Here is a 19041-nt window from a genome sequence, read left to right on the forward strand (position 1 = left end):
CCTTCTCTTATCTTAAGTTCTGTTAAAATTCGTAACATGCGTCTCCAGCACCACATCTCAAGTGCGTCAATTTTGCGGCGGTCAAGCTAAGTCACTATAATTGAAAAGGAACTCTTTGATTAAAGTAACGTTGTTAACAGAACCATCAGATACTTAGCGACGATATACAGTGTGGAAAGATAAGTCGGGCCCTGGAGGGAAACTACCTCAAATCCTTAAGCTGGCTCATTTTACTTAAAGGAGACATTCCCTTATTTTTAAAAAGAAACAAAACTGCATTCAAAGATTTTCTAAAACTCGCTTGCCTCGCCCGGGACTCGAACCGACCAAAAATTCCAAAAGTTTTTAACTCGCAATTTTATTGTACTAGTCGATACAGTTAATGTTAATGATAACGTTTCTCCAAGAAACATTAGGTCACACAAAACACTCGTCTGTCATACAAAATATCCATAAAATCTAATATTTAGTACTCAAGATTTTTTTAGACAAGCAAAATTTAAGAAAAAAAGAAAAAATCTTTGAATGCAGTTTTGTTTCTTTTTAAAAATAAAGGAATGTCTCCTTTAAGTAAAATGAGCCAGCTTAAGGATTTAAGGTAGTTTCCCTCCAGGGCCCGACTTATCTTTCCACCCTGTATAATATACAGATAGACGAAGCTTTTAGTACATTATTGACTTCAATTATAGAATTAAACATACCTAAGTAGTTTGTTGTGAAATTGGCATGACGGAGTACTCTCCGTATAGGTAGGTACCCGACACGAAGTATCTTCTGATAAAGATCACTATCAAGATAAGTTCAGATATTTAAAACCCGTTTTGAAGTTACCTATAGCATGTCTTGTTATATAATATCTTAAAATAAGAACAACGATGATATTTGATTTTTTATCCTAAGTAGGTAGGTATATTTTACATTAATTGGAATGAAATTTCGAATGTGAATGAAATTGTGGCTAAGGCTAAAGTTTTTTTACTGTGAGTTTGTGGAATAATCCACTTTTAATGAATCCTACCGACGATAACTCAATTGTTTATATGTATATCTCAACATATTATTTCATCCGCAGTGGCAACTGTATTAAAAAATATATTTTTTAATACAGTTGCTCAAAAAGTGCTACTTTACGTAGCTGTTTAGCGTGCGGAAAGTTGGTTATCTCGAACTAGTGCTTTTTACTTTTCCAATTTTTTTAAATTTATACTTGTTCCAATTCACGACTACTTATTGATGAGTGTTAATATTAGTTTCCTTTAAACGTCGTAATCAGCATAAAAACCTACCGTTAATGTAAGAATACGAAAAATATTACATATTTCATATTTAATTACTTACCTCTTCATCATTATAACACGTTTATTTTTTAATATTCAATATTGAAAATTCCGTTCTTAATAAGTTGACTGAATGGAACGGAATAGCTGCCAAACGCCCATAGATATAATATACTTAAAGACGACGTCTAACCGAGCTGTCACTGTTACCACTTTTGTTTAGTGTACGATTAACAATGTTTTTCTTATTTTTTCGCAACTGTATTAAAAAACGTCGTTCGATACACGTGCGGAAATGTCATTCTTCACTCGTCCCGAGTCTTGCCACTCGCCTGCGGCTCGTGGCAAGATATCTCGGTACTCGTGAAGTAATGACATACCTTCCGCACTAGCATCGAAATGTACTATTATTTGCAGAATAATAATATATTTCCGATCGGCGAGTTCTATAAGGATAATCGGGTGCTGGGAAAACACAGACTTAGATTTTTTTTCCTTTATGGAAGCTTTCCCTATATAACTTATACCTATCTTAATCGAGGACATAATTTTCAAGAGCCCAAAAATTGTTTTTCCATGCACCTTAGGTTAGGTTTGTTTAAGTAGTAAACATCACTTAATTTGCCATGCAAATTGACAGATGACAGTCAGGGCCGCAGCCGTAACTAACTATTTTATTTCTTATGAATTTTCAGGTCGAGCAAGTATCTCCAGGCTTCAGCGAGCGTTATCTCCTAGCCCCTAAGCAGTTCGCACACGAGTTGGAACAATACCACACTTACATCAAGGATATGATCTCCATAGCTGACCCGCCTACCAACGCGACGGACTTTGCTGACGACATCGTGGCTTTCAGCAAGAGTTTAGCCAAGGTTAGTGTTCCTGAGCAGTTCGGCCGAGAGTCAGAGCAGTATGTACCGCACTTACATCAAGGATATGATATCCGTAGCTGACCTGCCTACCAATGCGACGGACTTCGCTGACGACATCGTGGCTTTCAGCAAGAGTTTAGCCAAGGTTAGTGTTCCTGAGCAGTTCGGCCGAGAGTCAGAGCAGTACCGCACCAAGGATATGATATCCGTAGCTGACCCGCCTACCAACGCGACGGACTTCGCTGACGACATCGTGGCTTTCAGCAAGACTTTAGCCAAGGTTAGTGTTCCTGAGCAGTTCGGCCGAGAGTCAGAGCAATATATACCGCACTTACATCAAGGATATGATATCCGTAGCTGACCTGCATACCAATGCGACGGACTTCGCTGACGACATCGTGGCTTTCAGCAAGAGTTTAGCCAAGGTTAGTGTTCCTGAGCAGTTCGGCCGAGAGTCAGAGCAGTACCGCACTTACATCAAGGATATGATATCCGTAGCTGACCCGCCTACCAACGCGACGGACTTCGCTGACGACATCGTGGCTTTTAGCAAGAGTTTAGCTAAGGTATTTGCCTGGTATTTGTACACGTACTTATTTAGCTCGGAAACAATCGGAAAGCAATAGCTTCGCTCTTTCTGTTTTACCGGCCTTCCGTTAGTTGAGTATTTATGCATCAAACGCAAGAGTTAGAAGCGACGGAAGAGAGGAACCTTTAGATGGTCTTATATGGATCCGATATTGACCTCAATGTTGTCTAGAACCATCCATAGAAGATTGACTCTGAATGACTATTGTAATTTCAGATTATGACCCCAGTAGAGGTCCGTAGGAGCGGCACACACTTGTTCCACGAGGTCAGCGTGAAGCAGCTCGTCCAGGGGTCCTCGGGCGGCCCGGCGCAGTGGAAGGATGTAGGTTCTTCAGTATTATGTCTTAGAATACTAATATATACCAAATTAAAACAAAATGTTTGTCATATTCCATCTTAATTTCATAATTCGCTTGCCCTTTTTCCATCACTTGGGGTCGGCCCAGCATGTGTTTTTCCTCCATATCTCATCAATCTCATCATTCACCTGCTTTGGGGTCATCCATTAATTACATCACACGTTCAGGGGGAGGGAGGGGGTCAAGAAAATGTGACATATTGTGACATGGGGGAGGGGGGAGACACAAACTATGTGACGTCACTTTAACTTCATCAGTAATCGAAAATTTATTTAAATTACTTATTTTATTCGCTGTACATTTCAATAACAAGTTTTTAAAACAACAAGTTTTAATATCGTCAAAAATATTTTGATAAAATATTAATAATACCTAGGTAAGTACTTAATTCGATTTGGCGATTTCGTAGAAAAAATGTGACGTCACACTAGGGGGGAGGGGTTTGCCCAAATGTGACCAAGTGTGACAAGGAGGGGGGGAGGGGTCAAAAAACCTAGAAATTTGTGTGACGTAATTAATGGATGACCCCTTTCTTTTCAAATCATCTCTCACACAGTCAATCCACCTTTTCCTTTCCTCTTACATCTCCATATTCATTCCTAATAGGTACCTTTCGCGACTGAGATAGGACTGAGATTAGTTTGGATTCTTAGTTCTGGACTGCATTAAAGCCGCTGTTGACTAGAATACCAATCTCTGTTTCCAGCACGATTGGGAGAAGTACCTAGAGCTGGTCTTCTCCAACACAAGCGTGGTGTTAGACCAGGACGCGGACCGGGTCATCGTCATGGACCTGCCGTACCTGCAGAAACTGGCCGTGCTGCTGACGGAGACCAAACCTGTTGTCATTGGTAAGTATTTTATATCATTTGGTCGGCAAGTAGGCAAACTTTTTACGCATGCGTAAGCAATTGCAGAAATACTTGTTGCCGACACTTTATAAACCTACTTATTAGGGTAACATTCCATTTCTGACCGCAGCTGCACTACTAGTACGAACGCGTCGGTTAAATGAATGGTAGTGCTGCTGTCGTTGGAAATGGACTGTCACGTCACCTACTCCGCAATCTCTTCGCGCTGTCAAGACGACCGGGTAGGTTGAGGACTGAATGAACAGGTTAAAATGAATTATGAAAATTTCATATTCAATCAAGTTTCACGAAACTCGTTGGTGTGAGCCGGAGTTTGCACCTAATAGGACCCCCAGTTTGGAAGCTGCTCGACGTACCGGTAGGCCATCAGCCTACGAATATGACCTAATTTGTTTTAAAATAATTGCACAATGCAAATGAAATTACCCAATCTACTGTGATCAAATCATATTTGTATAGACATTTGTCAATAGTGCATTGTGTTGAATGCTTTAACATGATAATCTCGTCATGCACTGTTTGTCGATGCCTACCTCAATTCAGGAGCGGTGCTGACCTGAAAGGTCATTTGACTAATGTGAATTGATGTTACAGCTGTAGGTATTTATTTACCACCTTACCACCTACAATGATTTTAATGTTTTCATGGCAATTCATTTTAAAATTTATAAAGCTATATTTTTAATTATAATTTTAACTAAACTGAAGAGGCTTGAAATAAAACCTATCTGACAGACTGTTGTCTAAAAAAAAATGGTACCTATATTTTTTTCATAACACCAGCTAACCTGCAGAAATCTGTAGGTACAATATACTGATGAATTTAAAGCTAAGTTACCAAACATCATGCCAAATATCGGCTTCTTAGCTTTATCCCTAGAAGTGGCCACGACCCTAAGCCGACCACTGACTGACAGGCCGCCGGACTACAAAAATTTGACAGTTCCGAACAACATATCGTCCGGCGGACTGTTAGGCTGTGGTCGGCTTAAATAATGAGGTAACCGATGCAAGGAGAAACTTTACCAGAAGTGTAAAAAAATAGAGTCCCGTACACTTTTCTAGCCGAGTTTCTAGCTAGTTAATGGGGGCCATTAAAAAATGTAATAATTTCAGAACGTTTCCTCTGGTGGAGCGTCTTCTCCACCGTGGCCCCGATGACCCTCAGCGCCTTCCGTGACCTTGGTTTCGCGTTCAGCAAAGCTGTGTTCGGGCTGCAGCAGAGAACACCCAGGTGGAAGAGCTGTACGGCTAATGTCAACGCTAACTTTGGAGTGGCGTTGAGCTATTTGTACGTGAAGAGGCATTTTGACCAGACTTCTAGACAAAAGGTAAGGACTACATTTTAGTAACCAAGGTCCTGAACCTTTATTTGCAAGAAGAAACCTTCAAAATAATAGAAACGTCCCAAATTTGAGAGATCTATACGAATATGACTTTGGAATAAGGACTGTTTGGCTTCAAGTGTAACCTACGCAGATCCTTTGATTGCGTATAATCAGCGGTATACTCATAATAGGGTATTTCCTCTAAACAACTTCCCAGGGGAATTTTCTTTTACGATTATTAATAATAGTTATGCGATGTGTTCCAGGCCATAGAGATGGTAGAAGACGTACGCTCCGCGTTCGCCGCGGCCGTGAAGGAACTGGATTGGATGGACACCACCACCAGATTGAAGACTCTGAACAAGCTCAGTGCCATAAGGAACTTCGTAGGCTTCCCTGCCTGGTTACTCACAGAGGAGCAGCTAGACAAACATTACAAGCATGTAAGTACCAAGAACAGACCCTCAGCCAACTAGAAGCTGGACTGGATGGACTCCACCACCAGACTGAAGACTCTAAACAAGACCAGTGCCATAAGGAACTTCGTAGGCTTCCCTGCCTGCTTACTCACAGGCGAGCAGCTAGTCAAACATTACAAACATGTGAGTACCAAGAACTGTTATTTAAGCCACTTAATAGACGATCGACTCGTATTTTAATGGGCGACCGCATACAAGATGCACAGCCCGTAGATGATTGAGAAGAACGTTTTGGATCGTAGGGAATTTATCGAAGCGAGAACTGAATTAAATAGAACAAAGTGTTGGTGATGGCGCAGGTGAAACTAATCCCTCTGATAGTTCGGTTTAAGAACATCGAAATGCCGGGACGGGACCCTAGCCAGCCGTGTGTTCCAAGAAAACTTTATTTCTCTTCGCTCGCTCGTGTGATTAAAACAACCGCCGCGTATTATTTTTTTAATTTGTGTAATAAGTAATTAAACTGTGAATATATTTTTCAGGCCGAAGTGGTACCAGACAACCTGTTTGAGACCTACTTGAAACTGACGAGGGCTGCCGTCAAAAAATCCTTGGAATCACTGCGAGAAACGCCCGACAGAAACAGGTATACATCACGTTATGTAGGCTCCAGTTAGCCAAAAGAGTAGAGTAGGTGTGTTTGCCCCGCCATTGCTACATTGAAAATAGTTTTGCCATAAGAGAAAGAAAATGGTGTTCCTGTTCAAGCAAACGGGTGGTTTTAACTGGATTCACACATTCGCGTTCGCCTAATAGCCTCCACCACCACTCACATGAATGTGTACCTAATTCTGGAGTTAAAAATATCGTAAGTGCTCCTTCCAAGGGAGTAGACGGGCGGGGTGATAGGGGGCAGCTGCTCTGAGAGTTCAAATTTTACTCCTCTACCCTCCTCTATGCCTCCGGCGGTACCAACTTTGTTAAGACTCTCTTTAGAGTCATAATTAACACACCCTTAACAGAGAGACGGTTTAACTCTGCGGTAGCAAAACTACACTCGTTAAAAACTAGTGCCTACGTCAAATCGTGGGATTGGATTAGTTGTCAAGCGGACCCCAGGCACGCATGAGCTGTGACAAAATACCGGGATAACGCAAGGAAGAAGGAGGAGGTAGCAAAACTCTACTCGTTCGAATTTATTTCGCAAAAAGTAACAAATTGTTTTTGCAGATGGGTCGCTACAGCCACGACAGTCAACGCTTTCTACTCGGCCACTCTCAACTCAGTCAGTAAGTGACCTTGAAGCTTTTACCTACCGACTTAAGTAAGTAAACAGAACGAAATGATGACTTATGAAATAAAGAAAAAACACTGCCGGCCTAGGCAAGGTGACAATCGCTATCGCTAACGACAGCAAAACGCTTTATGTCTATCTACCACTCTTCCATATTAGCGCGATAGTGGCCGATGCGTATTGATCGCTATGCTACAATCATATTATTTAACTGAAAAGCTGACTTTGATATACTAACGCAAACGTTTGTTAAAATTAATAATATGCACGGTGAAAGGTTTTCAAGGTACACATTTATTATACATTTTATTTTCGTTTCAGCGTTCCCTGCTGGAATATTACAGCCGCCTTTCTATGGCAATGGAATCGAGTAAGTAAAACGGACATTATTATACCATTCCTTCCCTCCAGATCATCCATTATACATACCTTGATGTGAAAGAAGTAGGTATCCCTTAGTTAAAATGTATAATTATTTTTAGGGCTATCAACTACGGATCGATCGGTGCAATTATGGGCCACGAAGTGACACACGGCTTTGATGATCAAGGTATGGGTCCAACATAAATTGTGTCATAATAAGGGATCTACATATATATAGTACATAATTATTTTCCTTCGTATTTTAACGGAAACGTACGAACGTGTCTTGCTATTTCAGTCAGTCTCTGTACAAATAGTACTGACATTGACTGAACTAGCATGAAAAATACGAACGTTTCCGAGAAAATACGATGGAAAACAATTATGCACTACGTCTGTAACTATAAAGTAGGCCGTCCTATCCGGCAACAATTGTTACACGTGCCAAAAAAGTGGACACCATCGTCAAATGTTCTATCCGCATTTGGATCTTGTAGATTGCAGTTTTTCATAATTTTCTATATTTTCGGTTAAAGCTACGAAAAAAAATGCTAATGAACTAAGGTAAGGTGGGGTAAGACTATCACTTGTATTAGATCCTCATACGTTTGTCTTGTCCCGAGCAAAATAAACTATGTTAGTCTTACCCCACCTTATGTATTTCTTATTAAATTATTTATCAGTACCTTTTTGAATAAAGTAGCACTTTTAGTTTAAAAATGATGCGCAGTTTTCGCACGATGCCTATGTTATTCTACAATACAACACATTAGAACTATCTTTGTTGTCGGTGTACTAATGACGGTTGACATTGCAGGCCGACGTTACGACGAAATGGGCAACCTGAAGCAGTGGTGGTCTGCGGCAACCCTGGAGCACTACCACGGACGAGTGTCCTGCATCATTGACCAGTACAGCAAGTATCATCTGCCGCAGCTGCCTAACTATACGGTAATTATATTCTCTAGGGTCTGCCCAAATACCTATATCATTATATAGAGGAATGGCCTCTACTTTTTATCCCATGGTACTTTATTACTATTTTAATTCTATGTCTGCATGCTTACATGTTCTCTTGTTTATATTTCTCTACTTTATGTAAATTTAAGTAACTTTAAGTTTATTTTAGTTGTTTATATGTATACTCTCTTTGATATGTACATGCGTGAGCTGTGGTCACCTATAAGTGGCTAAGCATCTGTTAATGTTAAATGTCCTTGTTCCTATGTAATTATGTAGATGTATTATCCGTTGGTGATCCTTAAATAAATAAAATAAAATATCATCGGGTGACAAGCAAAAGTCACTAAGTACCACCACAATGTAGCCATAGTGAACCATATTAGTACTAAAAGAAGGTCGATTTTTGTTAAATACATATTTATTTAGTAATTACTAACTTTTGCTTGTCACCTGACGATATAGACGCGGAATGGGCAAAATCCGATGGAAAAAACCTTCATGTCTGCGCAATAAGAGCGAAAAAGACCTCATTCGACTCGGCTCGCATCAGCCGACGCCTTTTCAGACCCTTAGTCGTTTCATTCTTCATCATCATTTTACCTTACTGACAAGCGTAAGCGTGATAAAATAATATCCTTCACTTTCAATCACGCTCTGTTAAAAAGTGGCAGATATTTCGTCACATGGATAAAGCCATCCATAACAGGCCTGGTGTACACAATATTTTCAATAATTTCATATAATTTCAGGTGCACGGCTTCAACACGCAAGGCGAGAACATCGCCGACAACGGCGGGCTCCGCGCCGCGCTCCATGCCTACCAGCTCTTCACTAAACGGGAACCAGCGGCAAGAAGGGATACTTTGCCAGGACTACCGCAATATAAGCCTGAACAGCTCTTCTTCTTAGGGTTTGCACAGGTAGGGACTGTCCTTCAAGGTCTACACTGATATTAAATGTTTACCAACAGGGGACCCGGGTATGTCCTTGAACTACGTCCAGGACCCGGGTATGTCCTTAAACCACGTCCAAGACCACCGGTGGACGGGCAGCAGCGTCCCTCAAATTCGGTGTACTCGACTGCGATCGCCAACTCGCCTGCCAAGTGTGGCGATTATGGCATTCAACCCCCAAAAAAGGGGGAGGCCTATGTTCAGCAGTGGACGTCTTATGGCTGAGATGATGAAGAGGGAACCAGCACGAAGGCACCTTACCTGGTCTGCCGTAGTATAAACCTGACCAGCTGCTCTTCTTAGCACCACTTGCACCATCCCACTAACCCGGGGTTAACCGGGTAAACCTCAAGTTACCATGGTTAGTAGTACAATTTGATTTTGGGTTAACGGTTTAACCGGTATACTCCAGGTTAGTGGCATTTACATTACTTTTTTCTTTTTTTAAGTTAACTTATATTAATAAAGCCATTTTTTACAGATTTGGTGCGGTAACTCCACAATAGGCGCCCTAAAATCTAAAATGGTGGAAGGAGTGCACAGCCCCAACAAAATTCGAGTGATAGGGACTTTAAGCAACTCTAAAGAATTCGCGGAGGCGTGGCAGTGTCCGCTAGGGTCGCCTATGAACCCGGAACATAAGTGTGTGTTGTGGTGAAACTGTGATGTGGTGCCAAACGGGACCCACTGGGCGTGGTTTAGTGAAATAGATCCAGTGCTCTACGCTTATGCATTAAGGGCCAGTTGCACCAACCACATTTGACAGACTGATCAACGTCAGCCGGCGCGCCCCGGCACATTACTATGAAGTATTCCAAACATAAAAATTTAGCGAACTCTTTAACGATACGAACAGTTTGGTGCAACCGACCCTAAATCTGCGTTGCGGATTTCCAAAAAGTTGGAAAAGTTCTCGGAAATGGAAAATTTCGATGCCTATAGAAAAATACAAGAATTCACAAACTTTCCCAAGGCACAATGATGATATGATACATAAAATATTTATCATAACTATTACTTACGCTGCTAACAATGATAATTCAGAAATCCCTTGTCTAAATATGGCAAAAGGGCCGCAACTACTTTATGAACTGTATCCATTTACTAAACTTTCGTCTATTATTCGTAAGTTACCGGGAAGTTACCGCCTTAAAATAAGACGCGTATACCTATTTATGTAGGTTGAAGTCATTTGTACTTATTTTAGGTTATTTTAGTTTTATTATGAGAGTTGGCAGTTGCCTATCTAATCTTGGCCGAAGTACGTCAGTTTGTTACTCAAGAATTTGATGCGCAGCGTATGTTACTAAACATTAGCACTTAAGAGTGAGGTTTTTAGACAAAAAACATTATTTTTTTGTCGTGAATAAGATCCTTTATGATTCAAAGGTTCGGTTTCGGCCAAAATACTGCCGAACCTTTCGTTCGCGCCAAAACTGTATTTTTGGAGTCGTGTCCGACCGGAATTTCCGTTTCGCCGTGGACATCATGATTCTGCTACGGCCGAAACTAGAGCAAACCCGAACCTATCGTTTCGGTTTCGGCAAAAAATCCGGATCCGTTCGGACACTATCTATAATCTTTATACTATTTCAATTTCCATTTTTTTACTCTGCGTATCGGCCAAGACAGGACAAGACTATACAGGGTGTTACTGACCATGGGGCTTTAAATCCAGGGCTCGATTCTACTCGCTAAACTGAGCTAAACTACTTTTATTGTGGCACCAACCCCGAAATCCTGAAAAAAATGTTTACTTTTTCATACATTTTGGCTGATCAGATATCGACGTTTTCTATGGAAAAGCCAAAAAAATTCCCCGATTTTAGGGTTGGTCCCATAGTAAAAGTTGCTCAATTTAGCGAGTAAAATCAAGCCCTGGAATTAAGGCCCCATGGTCAGACACATACTGTATGTGGAGTATCCTGAACGAATGTATTGATTTAATGTAGAAATCTAGAAATTATAGAACATATGAATGTGATAATGTTTTATAAGAATAGTTTTAAGATTTAGATTGGCACGAATACTAAGGCTGGAAATATTTTAAAAATGAGATTATACCTACATTGGATGTATTCGATATAGTAGGGAAAATGTTTATGGAGATAATTTGTTAAAAAAATATTATGTTGTGTGTAAGAGATTTTATAAAAATGTGACTATAATATTCGTTGCAGCTACTAGTTCAAAAAAAAATTACTACCAAATAGTCTAGATCTTTTTGAACTCGACTTAACCCTTTGACAATTTGAACGTCACGCCTAGGTATCGTGCGCGGCACGTGATTGTGAACCTTGAACCGAATGCACGAAAGTTGATATTGGGCTGCACACGCGCGCGTCAGTTGACGTCTTTAGAGATCAAAGGGTTAAGGATATTTGCTCGCTGTAATGAATTCGAATCAAAAGACATTTAATTTGACATGGATATAATATAATATATTGGTCAAATAGGCCTTAGCCAAATTCAGTATTATTAAAGAAGTTTAGTGAAAAGGGTCCAAACTATACAGTGTGGGTCCTTTTTACTAAACTACCGTAAATCGACCCAACTATCGTCCAAAATATCCAAACTATGGTCAAACTATTTGAATGATTACTTCATAAGTTCATAGTTATGCAACATACGTTCATAAATGACAGAAACACCCAGAAAATAGGTACCAAAAATAATAGTAACAGGCGTGGTTCACTTCGCGATGTCGTCACGTCGCTGCAAGCACAAGCGGCCCACACCAATTTTGGTGTCTAGCAGTAGTAGTTGCCGCGTCGCTACGGACTTGCGACACTTAGCGGTTATATCTGTCGTAATATAGACGCTTTTTATTAGAGTGAACCTTCTGTCCCTAGTACTATTATTTATTTTGTGTCGGTACTTAATTAAGAGTTGAACTTGTGGACTATAGTTGGGTTGTACAGTCACCATCAGATATATCGGAGCGGCCAAGGTGGTCACAATATCTGAACACGCGCTCTAACGCCTTGACAATAGAGGCGTGTTCAGATATTTGTGAGCGCGTTGGCCGCTCCGATATATCTGATGGCGACTGTACGGTACTTATATTATTTATAATAAACAAATACCATGCATTTGACAATTACTATTTATTAAAAAATAAAGACAATGTTCGTACATACAGTTTTATTTTTTCCTCACATACGTAAACTCGTAAACCGGGGCTCTCTGCTTGGACCCCTTCTTGACCCGCTTGGGCTTGACCTTGCCGGCCCCTTGCACGTGTTTCTTGATTTCCATTTTCTGCTGGATTACTGTCAGCTCTTTCTCTCTGTCTATTCTTTTAGACAGTTCTTTGTATACTTTTTCTTTGCTTTTCTTTAGTTTCGCAATTGCCTGAAAAAAAAATTACCTCTTGATATGCAATGACCGCCGAATTAATCAAATTGATTTTTATATACTTTGTATCTTTAGGCATTTAAATAAAAATAAACAAAATCTACCCTCAGATGGCTCCTTAAACTAGGGTAGATGAAAACATTACATGATCAAATAATGTAGGTCAAAGTCAGGTCGTTTAGTGATTGATGCAGGTGGTTTTGTATTTGGTTGGTTAACCAATAAATGTTAGAACTACCCGAAAATTTACAAATTGTTTGTTTACATTTATTTAAATACCTAAAGATACAGACTATAGTAAATCTTTGAGGAATAAATGGAATTTAAGCTGTTGTGAGACATACTAACATTAAATAATTCTACGGTTAAGGTTTTTTATTTTAATTTTTTTTAAATGAGTTCTTTAAACCGTAAAATTGTTTAATCTTTGAGGAATTTTAACAAAAAATTCTAAATTGTTATGAGTATACCATGACATACCTCCTCATCCACATCAGGCAGTTGTATTTTATCCAAGTCCGCGAGCCGTGGCCGGTTGGTCTTACGACCCAGCAGCGCGGGGTGTGTATCCAGCCGCTTGGCCAAGTCGAAGTCTTTCTCCTCATCCGACTCTACGAAGAATGTGTGCGTGTTGTTTGTGGCCTCGGCTATGTCGGTCATGTGCAGCTCTGACTGAAAGTGCAAAGATTTTAACATTTAACCCCTTAGACCCACTTGCACCATCCCAGTAACCCGGCGTTATGCGGTTAAACCGTTAACTCAGTGTCAAATTGTACTGGTAACCATGGTAACTCCTAGTTTGACCAGTTAACCCGGGGTTAGTGGAATGGTGCAAGTGGACCTTAGGGCCACCCCACTTCTAGCGTCTTTCGAGCGTCGGCGTCTACAACTCTATGGCCGCTGCTCGACGCAACGTCGACGCAACTGCGCAGCGACGTCATTTTCCATAGCGCTGACCAGACGCCGACGCTCGAGGGATGCTAGATGTGGGGTGGCCCGTAGGGCCCCCCCACATCTGGCGTCTTTCGAGCGTCGGCGTCTACAACTCTATGGCCGCTGCTCGACGCAACGTCGACGCAATTGCGCAGCGACGTTATTTTCCATAGCGCTGACCAGACGCCGACGCTCGAGGGACGCTAGATGTGGGGTGGCCCTTATTCATAAAACTTTACGGGATTTATTTAAATTATGTTTTATCCCTTTCTTACAAATACATAACTCAAAATGACAGATAAGGACAAACGATTATTAGCTTATTGACGTTTGTAGTGGGTTTATGAATATGGGGGTAAGTAAACATCAACAAAAAATATGTGGACAGACATTTTTTAGGTTTCACTGCAATCAAGCAATTTTAAAATTTGTCATTAATTTTAGTTTAACAAGGGCAAATCGCCTAGCGTGATGCGGAGGGATGAAAGTCATGTGACGAGAAAGGTATTACGAATGAATGTGGAGGGAAGTAAGGGGAGAGGAAAACCGAGGAAAAGGTGGATGGACTGTGTGAGAGATGATATGAAACGAATGCAAGTGAATGATGAAATGACGGGCGACAGAGAGGTGTGGAAGAGAAAGACATGCTGCGCCGACCCCAAGTGAATGGGACAAGGGCAAGAGAATGATGATACTAGTGAAGTTACTAATAAGAATAAGTGCAATAATAACATTAATAAGCTGGTCCAAAAACCACACTTTAAGTCAATTAACACATGGCACTGGCAAATGACAAAGGCTAATGGCTGTCATAATTGCAAAAATCGGCCAAGTAAGAGACGGACTCGCGCATGAAGGGTTCTATACCATTACGCAAAAATATCGTTTGTTGTATGGGAGCCCCACTTAAATATTTATTTTATTCTGTTTTTAGAACTTGTTGTTATAGCGGCACATAATCTGTGAAAATTTCAAATGCCTAGCTATCACGGTTCATGAGACAGCCTGGTGACAGTGGTGACAGACAAATATGGAACACTCAGTGGACAAGTCCGACTCTCACTTGTCGGGTTTTTTTATAGACGGTTTTCTCCACATTGACTTTAGACATTTTTTAAGAAGCTAACCTGCAAGCGGGCAATCCTGCGGCTCTCCATGACACGTTTCATGTTGATGTACTTGACATCTTGACTCTGCATCAGTTTCTCCTGCTCGGCCGAGTTTTCCTCTTCCTTTACCAACTCATGGTGCTCCTACAAAACATTATGTTCTTTACTACACCGTGTTTATATTGAATTCCGTTAACTTTGGGGTATGGTTAAGTATGTTTAAGAGAACTAAATGGCATAGTTAATTTTAAAAAAAACTTTGGCTTTTTTTTTAAATTAAGTTTAAAAAGTAATTAAATGTAGCATGTAGCGTTGTTGTAAGACAAGTCAAGACAATTAACTCAACCAAACAATTGAAATTTGTGACATATCAATGTCATTTCGAACATCGATCGACCGAGATTGTATACTGGAGTCAGTTATGTAACGGGCATGTGATGCGGAGGGATGAAAGTCATGTGACGAGAAAGGTATTACGAATGAATGTGGAGGGAAGTACGAGGAAAGGAAAACCGAGGAAAAGGTGGATGGACTGTGTGAGAGATGATATGAAACGAATGCAAGTGAATGATGAAATGACGGGCGACAGAGAGGTGTGGAAGAGAAAGACATGATGCGCCGACCCCAAGTGAATGGGACAAGGGCAGGAGAATGATGATGAGTTATGTAACGCTGCCATACATGACCCAAAAATTTTTTATTAAGCTATGAGCTTCATCACATCTGATATTTGAGTAATTCTAAGCATTTCTAGCCTGGGAGGCAAAAAGAAGCGTGCGTCTAGTTGGGGAGGGTGGGGTCATCTTTAAAAAAAATCTATTCTGATCCTGGTGGCTACTAGGGCAAGTTTGGTATCATTTTCGTATAAACCAAAGACGTAGAATGCATTACTGATATTTGTTTTTTTCAGTTTCATAGTAATTTTACAAGAAAAACGTAAAAAGGTGAAAATTTTGGTTGAAGATTTTTGCTACCTGGTGCCGAAACTACAAAAGATAGAAAGTTGAAATTTGCACACTAGATTACATTTATAAAGTGTACAAGAGATAAGAAGCGATTTTGAGAAATTCAACCCCTAAGGGGGTTAAAATAGGGATGAAAGTTTGTATGGGGTTCAAGTTTTATTTTAAACTAGGAATTTGAAACTTCGTAAAACGATATATTATTAAAATACAAGAAAACTAATTTCAGCGTTTCTGAAACTTCATCCCCTAAGGTGGTGAAAAGAAGGTTGAAAGTTTGTATGGATATCAAAAAAAATTTCGAACGCGGGACTTGAATCTTTGTATTTGAGGATATTATTAAAAGACAGGAAAAGTAATTTCAGCGTTTTGTAAAATTCATCCCCTATCAGGGTTAAAAAGGGGTTGAAAGTTTGAATCCATTACAAATCCGAGTAGACGCACATTTCTTATTGCTTCCCAGGCTTGAAATGCTTAGAATTACTCAAGGAACATATGTGATGAAGCTCATAGCTTAATAAAAAATTTTTGGGTCAACTTTATAACTGCTTCCGCTAGTACTTAAGTTTAGTAGCAAATGTATGAACTCATTCTAAACATTAATCAATATGTAAACCGGCCCTAAGGCAAGTGTACACGCTTGTAGAGGCCTTATAGGAAAAAAATAAAATATTGATTATCTCCGAAATGGAGTTAATTAGAATATCGGTGTCTTTGAGAAGGTTACTTGACTTAAGCTCAGGAATGCACCCTTGAAATTAACGGAAAACAAAAAAAACACGGTGTATATGTATGCAACATAACACAAGCTGTTTGTTGATAAAACATGTACCTAAAATAATTACTTATAAATGTAATATTGCCCTAAGTTGTAATTGCTTGGTAAGGTGCCCAAATGCTGGCCGCATTCGGCGCCTAGTGCGGCAAAATGGCACCTTTGGGGTAACAGAGATTTTGATATCAATGCTGAGCCAATGAGAGGAGTATAGGCCAGCCCTCTGGTCACCCAAAGACTTTAACTTTGTTAACACCTTAAGGGGGCCCACTAATTAACAGTCCGCCAGACGGTATCAACATGTCAGTTAGAACTAAATTTTGACAGTTGCGAACAACTGACAGGCCGATACCGTCCAGCGGACTGCTAATCAGTGGGCCCCTTTAAAGAGACGACGTGCGCTAGGTCACCACGGCCGCAGAGTTTCAACTACAAACGCCCCAAATATGTAGATATAATTGTTATTAATATAAACAGGCTTGTAAATTCTTTTGTATAAGGTATGGCAATCAATGTAACACTCATATTCATTTACATTATTGACTATTATTTAGGTCGTATTAGAATGTTTTAATTTAACTGTACTAAGAAACAGCAGCAATAACTCCATAGAATACAAAAATATCACGTAAATAACCTCTTGAAACTTGTCACAATTTCAAACGCATACATACCCCATTTTTGACCCTAGAGTTGATCATATGAAAGTAGAACTCATCAGGATTCTTATCCAGAGTCCTTTTTCGCAACAATTTAAGCGTTTTGCCCTTGTCATGATAATCTTTAGCTCGCTTCTTGTAGTCAGTTTTCTTCTCGAGTAAACCTAGGTGCTTCCTAGCCTCCGGCTGATGGCGCTCCCTGTGGGTCTTCTGGTGGGCCTTAGCGGCCTTTTTCCAAGATGACATGTTAATTGGTGTATTATTTTTCAATGCAAATCCAAATTATGAAAAATAAACACCACGATACACGTGAGTAGCGTGGAGTTGACAGTTCAACTGTCAATGTCAAACGCAACGCCAAAACGTCACTGTCAGTCTCTCCCTCTACATGCCCTCTACGGTCCGAATTGTACAAAAATAATAGCAAAACTCGCTCGGCTGCGAAGTTTTGCACACGGTGCATAAGCATTATACGCAAGATATATTGATGGTCAAGCAAATCTTGTCAGTAGAAAAAGGCGCGAAATTCAAATTTTCTATGAGACAATATCCCTTCGCACCTACATTTTTCAAATTTGCCGCCTTTTTCTACTGACTAGATCTGCTTGACCAACTATAACTTGTAAAAAGCGCCCTTATTTGGGCTGAAATGAAATATGCTTAACTCGATGTATAATCTATAATGTATAATCCTTTACACTATGTTTTATAGAATGCATATAACTTAAGGTCTTATTATATCCCTCCTGTCGCGGGGACTAGCGATTGAAGCCGTCGTCGGTATGACGTCGAGCCCGAAGACTCTTGCAAGGATCTTTTTCCGTCTCAAGAAATATCAGAATATCGTTAGCAACATTTGAAATGCAAGAATACCATACCTAGGGGCTGTCCATAAATTACGTCATCGATTTTTGACCCCCCCTCCCCTAAAATCATCCAAAAATCATGCTTCAAATGACCCCGTTTCCTCCTACGTCATGCTACCATCATCTGATGTCCAGACTCCCCCCCCCCCCTAATTTGAAATGTAATTTATGAATAGCCCCCTACTGTACGAATTGCCAAAAATACATATTATAATACATAATATACTTAGTGGTTATATTATATATTCTTTGGGTTATATTCTCTTTGTGCATACCTTAGCAACACTTTTTTTTTTATGAAATAGGAGGCAAACGAGCAGACGGATCACCTGGTGGTAAGCGATTACCGCCGCCCATGGACACCCGCAACACCAGAAGAGTTGCAAGCGCGTTGCCGGCCTTTAAGATGGCAGTACGCTCTTTTCTTGAAGGTTTGAAGGTCGTATCGGTCCGGAAATACCGCAGGCGACAGTTCATTCCACAGTTTGGCTGTGCGAGGCAGGAAGTTTCTGGAGAAACGCACAGTTGAGGACTGCCAACCATCCAAGTGATGAAGATGGTAATGTTGTCGCGTAGGGCGATGGCGAAAAGAAGCGGCAGGGATTAATCCGAACAATTCCTCGGAGCACTCCCCGTTATACATGCGATAGAAAATGCAAAGCGATGCCACATCTCTACGCAGCGCCAAGGAGTCAAGCCGTTCCGAAAGCCGCTGGCAGTCGACAATTCGAGCCGCTCTTCGTTGGATGCGGTCCAGAGGGAGAAGCTGGTATTGGGGTGCCCCTGCCCACAGATGAGAGCAGTATTCCATGTGTGGGCGAACCTGCGCCTTATAAAGCTGTAGGCGCTGCGCCGGTGTGAAATACCGTCTCGATCTGTTGAGCACACCGAGCTTCTTGGAGGCTAATTTAGCCTTACCCTCTAGATGACCGCGGAACTGGACTTCACTCGAAATGTCGACACCAAGGATTCCGATACTGGCTGCGGCACTCAGGGGAGTGCTCTCAAAACGAGGTGACGCGACAAACTCTAACTTTTTTGCGGTAAACGCGCAAACCTGTGTCTTGCTAGAGTACACTTACGCAACTG

At 40.7% G+C, this 19041-nt stretch overlaps 2 protein-coding genes across 4 annotated transcripts in view; one reads left to right on the forward strand and one right to left on the reverse strand.

The window, feature by feature from the left end:
• LOC134666753 (neprilysin-4-like) overlaps positions 1–11472 on the forward strand; it is an 88066-nt gene extending 76594 nt beyond the window's left edge. For 2 of the 3 annotated variants that reach the window (XM_063524023.1, XM_063524026.1), the window contains 12 exons: positions 1973–2149; positions 2955–3062; positions 3806–3950; positions 5088–5302; positions 5566–5742; positions 6261–6364; positions 6949–7007; positions 7334–7382; positions 7495–7562; positions 8193–8326; positions 9088–9258; positions 9773–11472. In XM_063524023.1, coding sequence (XP_063380093.1) covers positions 1973–2149; positions 2955–3062; positions 3806–3950; positions 5088–5302; positions 5566–5742; positions 6261–6364; positions 6949–7007; positions 7334–7382; positions 7495–7562; positions 8193–8326; positions 9088–9258; positions 9773–9949 — 1584 coding nt within the window. In that variant the 3' untranslated portion in view covers positions 9950–11472. Of the gene's footprint in view, positions 1–1972; positions 2150–2954; positions 3063–3805; positions 3951–5087; positions 5303–5565; positions 5743–5776; positions 5902–6260; positions 6365–6948; positions 7008–7333; positions 7383–7494; positions 7563–8192; positions 8327–9087; positions 9259–9772 lie in introns of all 3 variants that reach the window. The other variant, XM_063524025.1, reaches the window with a different exon arrangement.
• A 948-nt stretch (positions 11473–12420) lies between these two features.
• On the reverse strand, positions 12421–17410 carry LOC134666816 (probable U3 small nucleolar RNA-associated protein 11). The gene is made up of 4 exons (XM_063524115.1): positions 17102–17410; positions 14709–14834; positions 13129–13320; positions 12421–12645 (listed from the first exon to the last, which is right to left on the reverse strand). The coding sequence occupies exons 1-4, from the start codon at positions 17330–17332 to the stop codon at positions 12436–12438; spliced, it is 759 nt and encodes a 252-aa protein (XP_063380185.1). The 5' UTR covers positions 17333–17410; the 3' UTR covers positions 12421–12435.
• Between the last annotated feature and the right edge of the window lie 1631 nt (positions 17411–19041).

Source organism: Cydia fagiglandana, chromosome 8, assembly GCF_963556715.1.
Source record: "Cydia fagiglandana chromosome 8, ilCydFagi1.1, whole genome shotgun sequence".
NCBI classification, from domain to species: domain Eukaryota; kingdom Metazoa; phylum Arthropoda; class Insecta; order Lepidoptera; family Tortricidae; genus Cydia; species Cydia fagiglandana.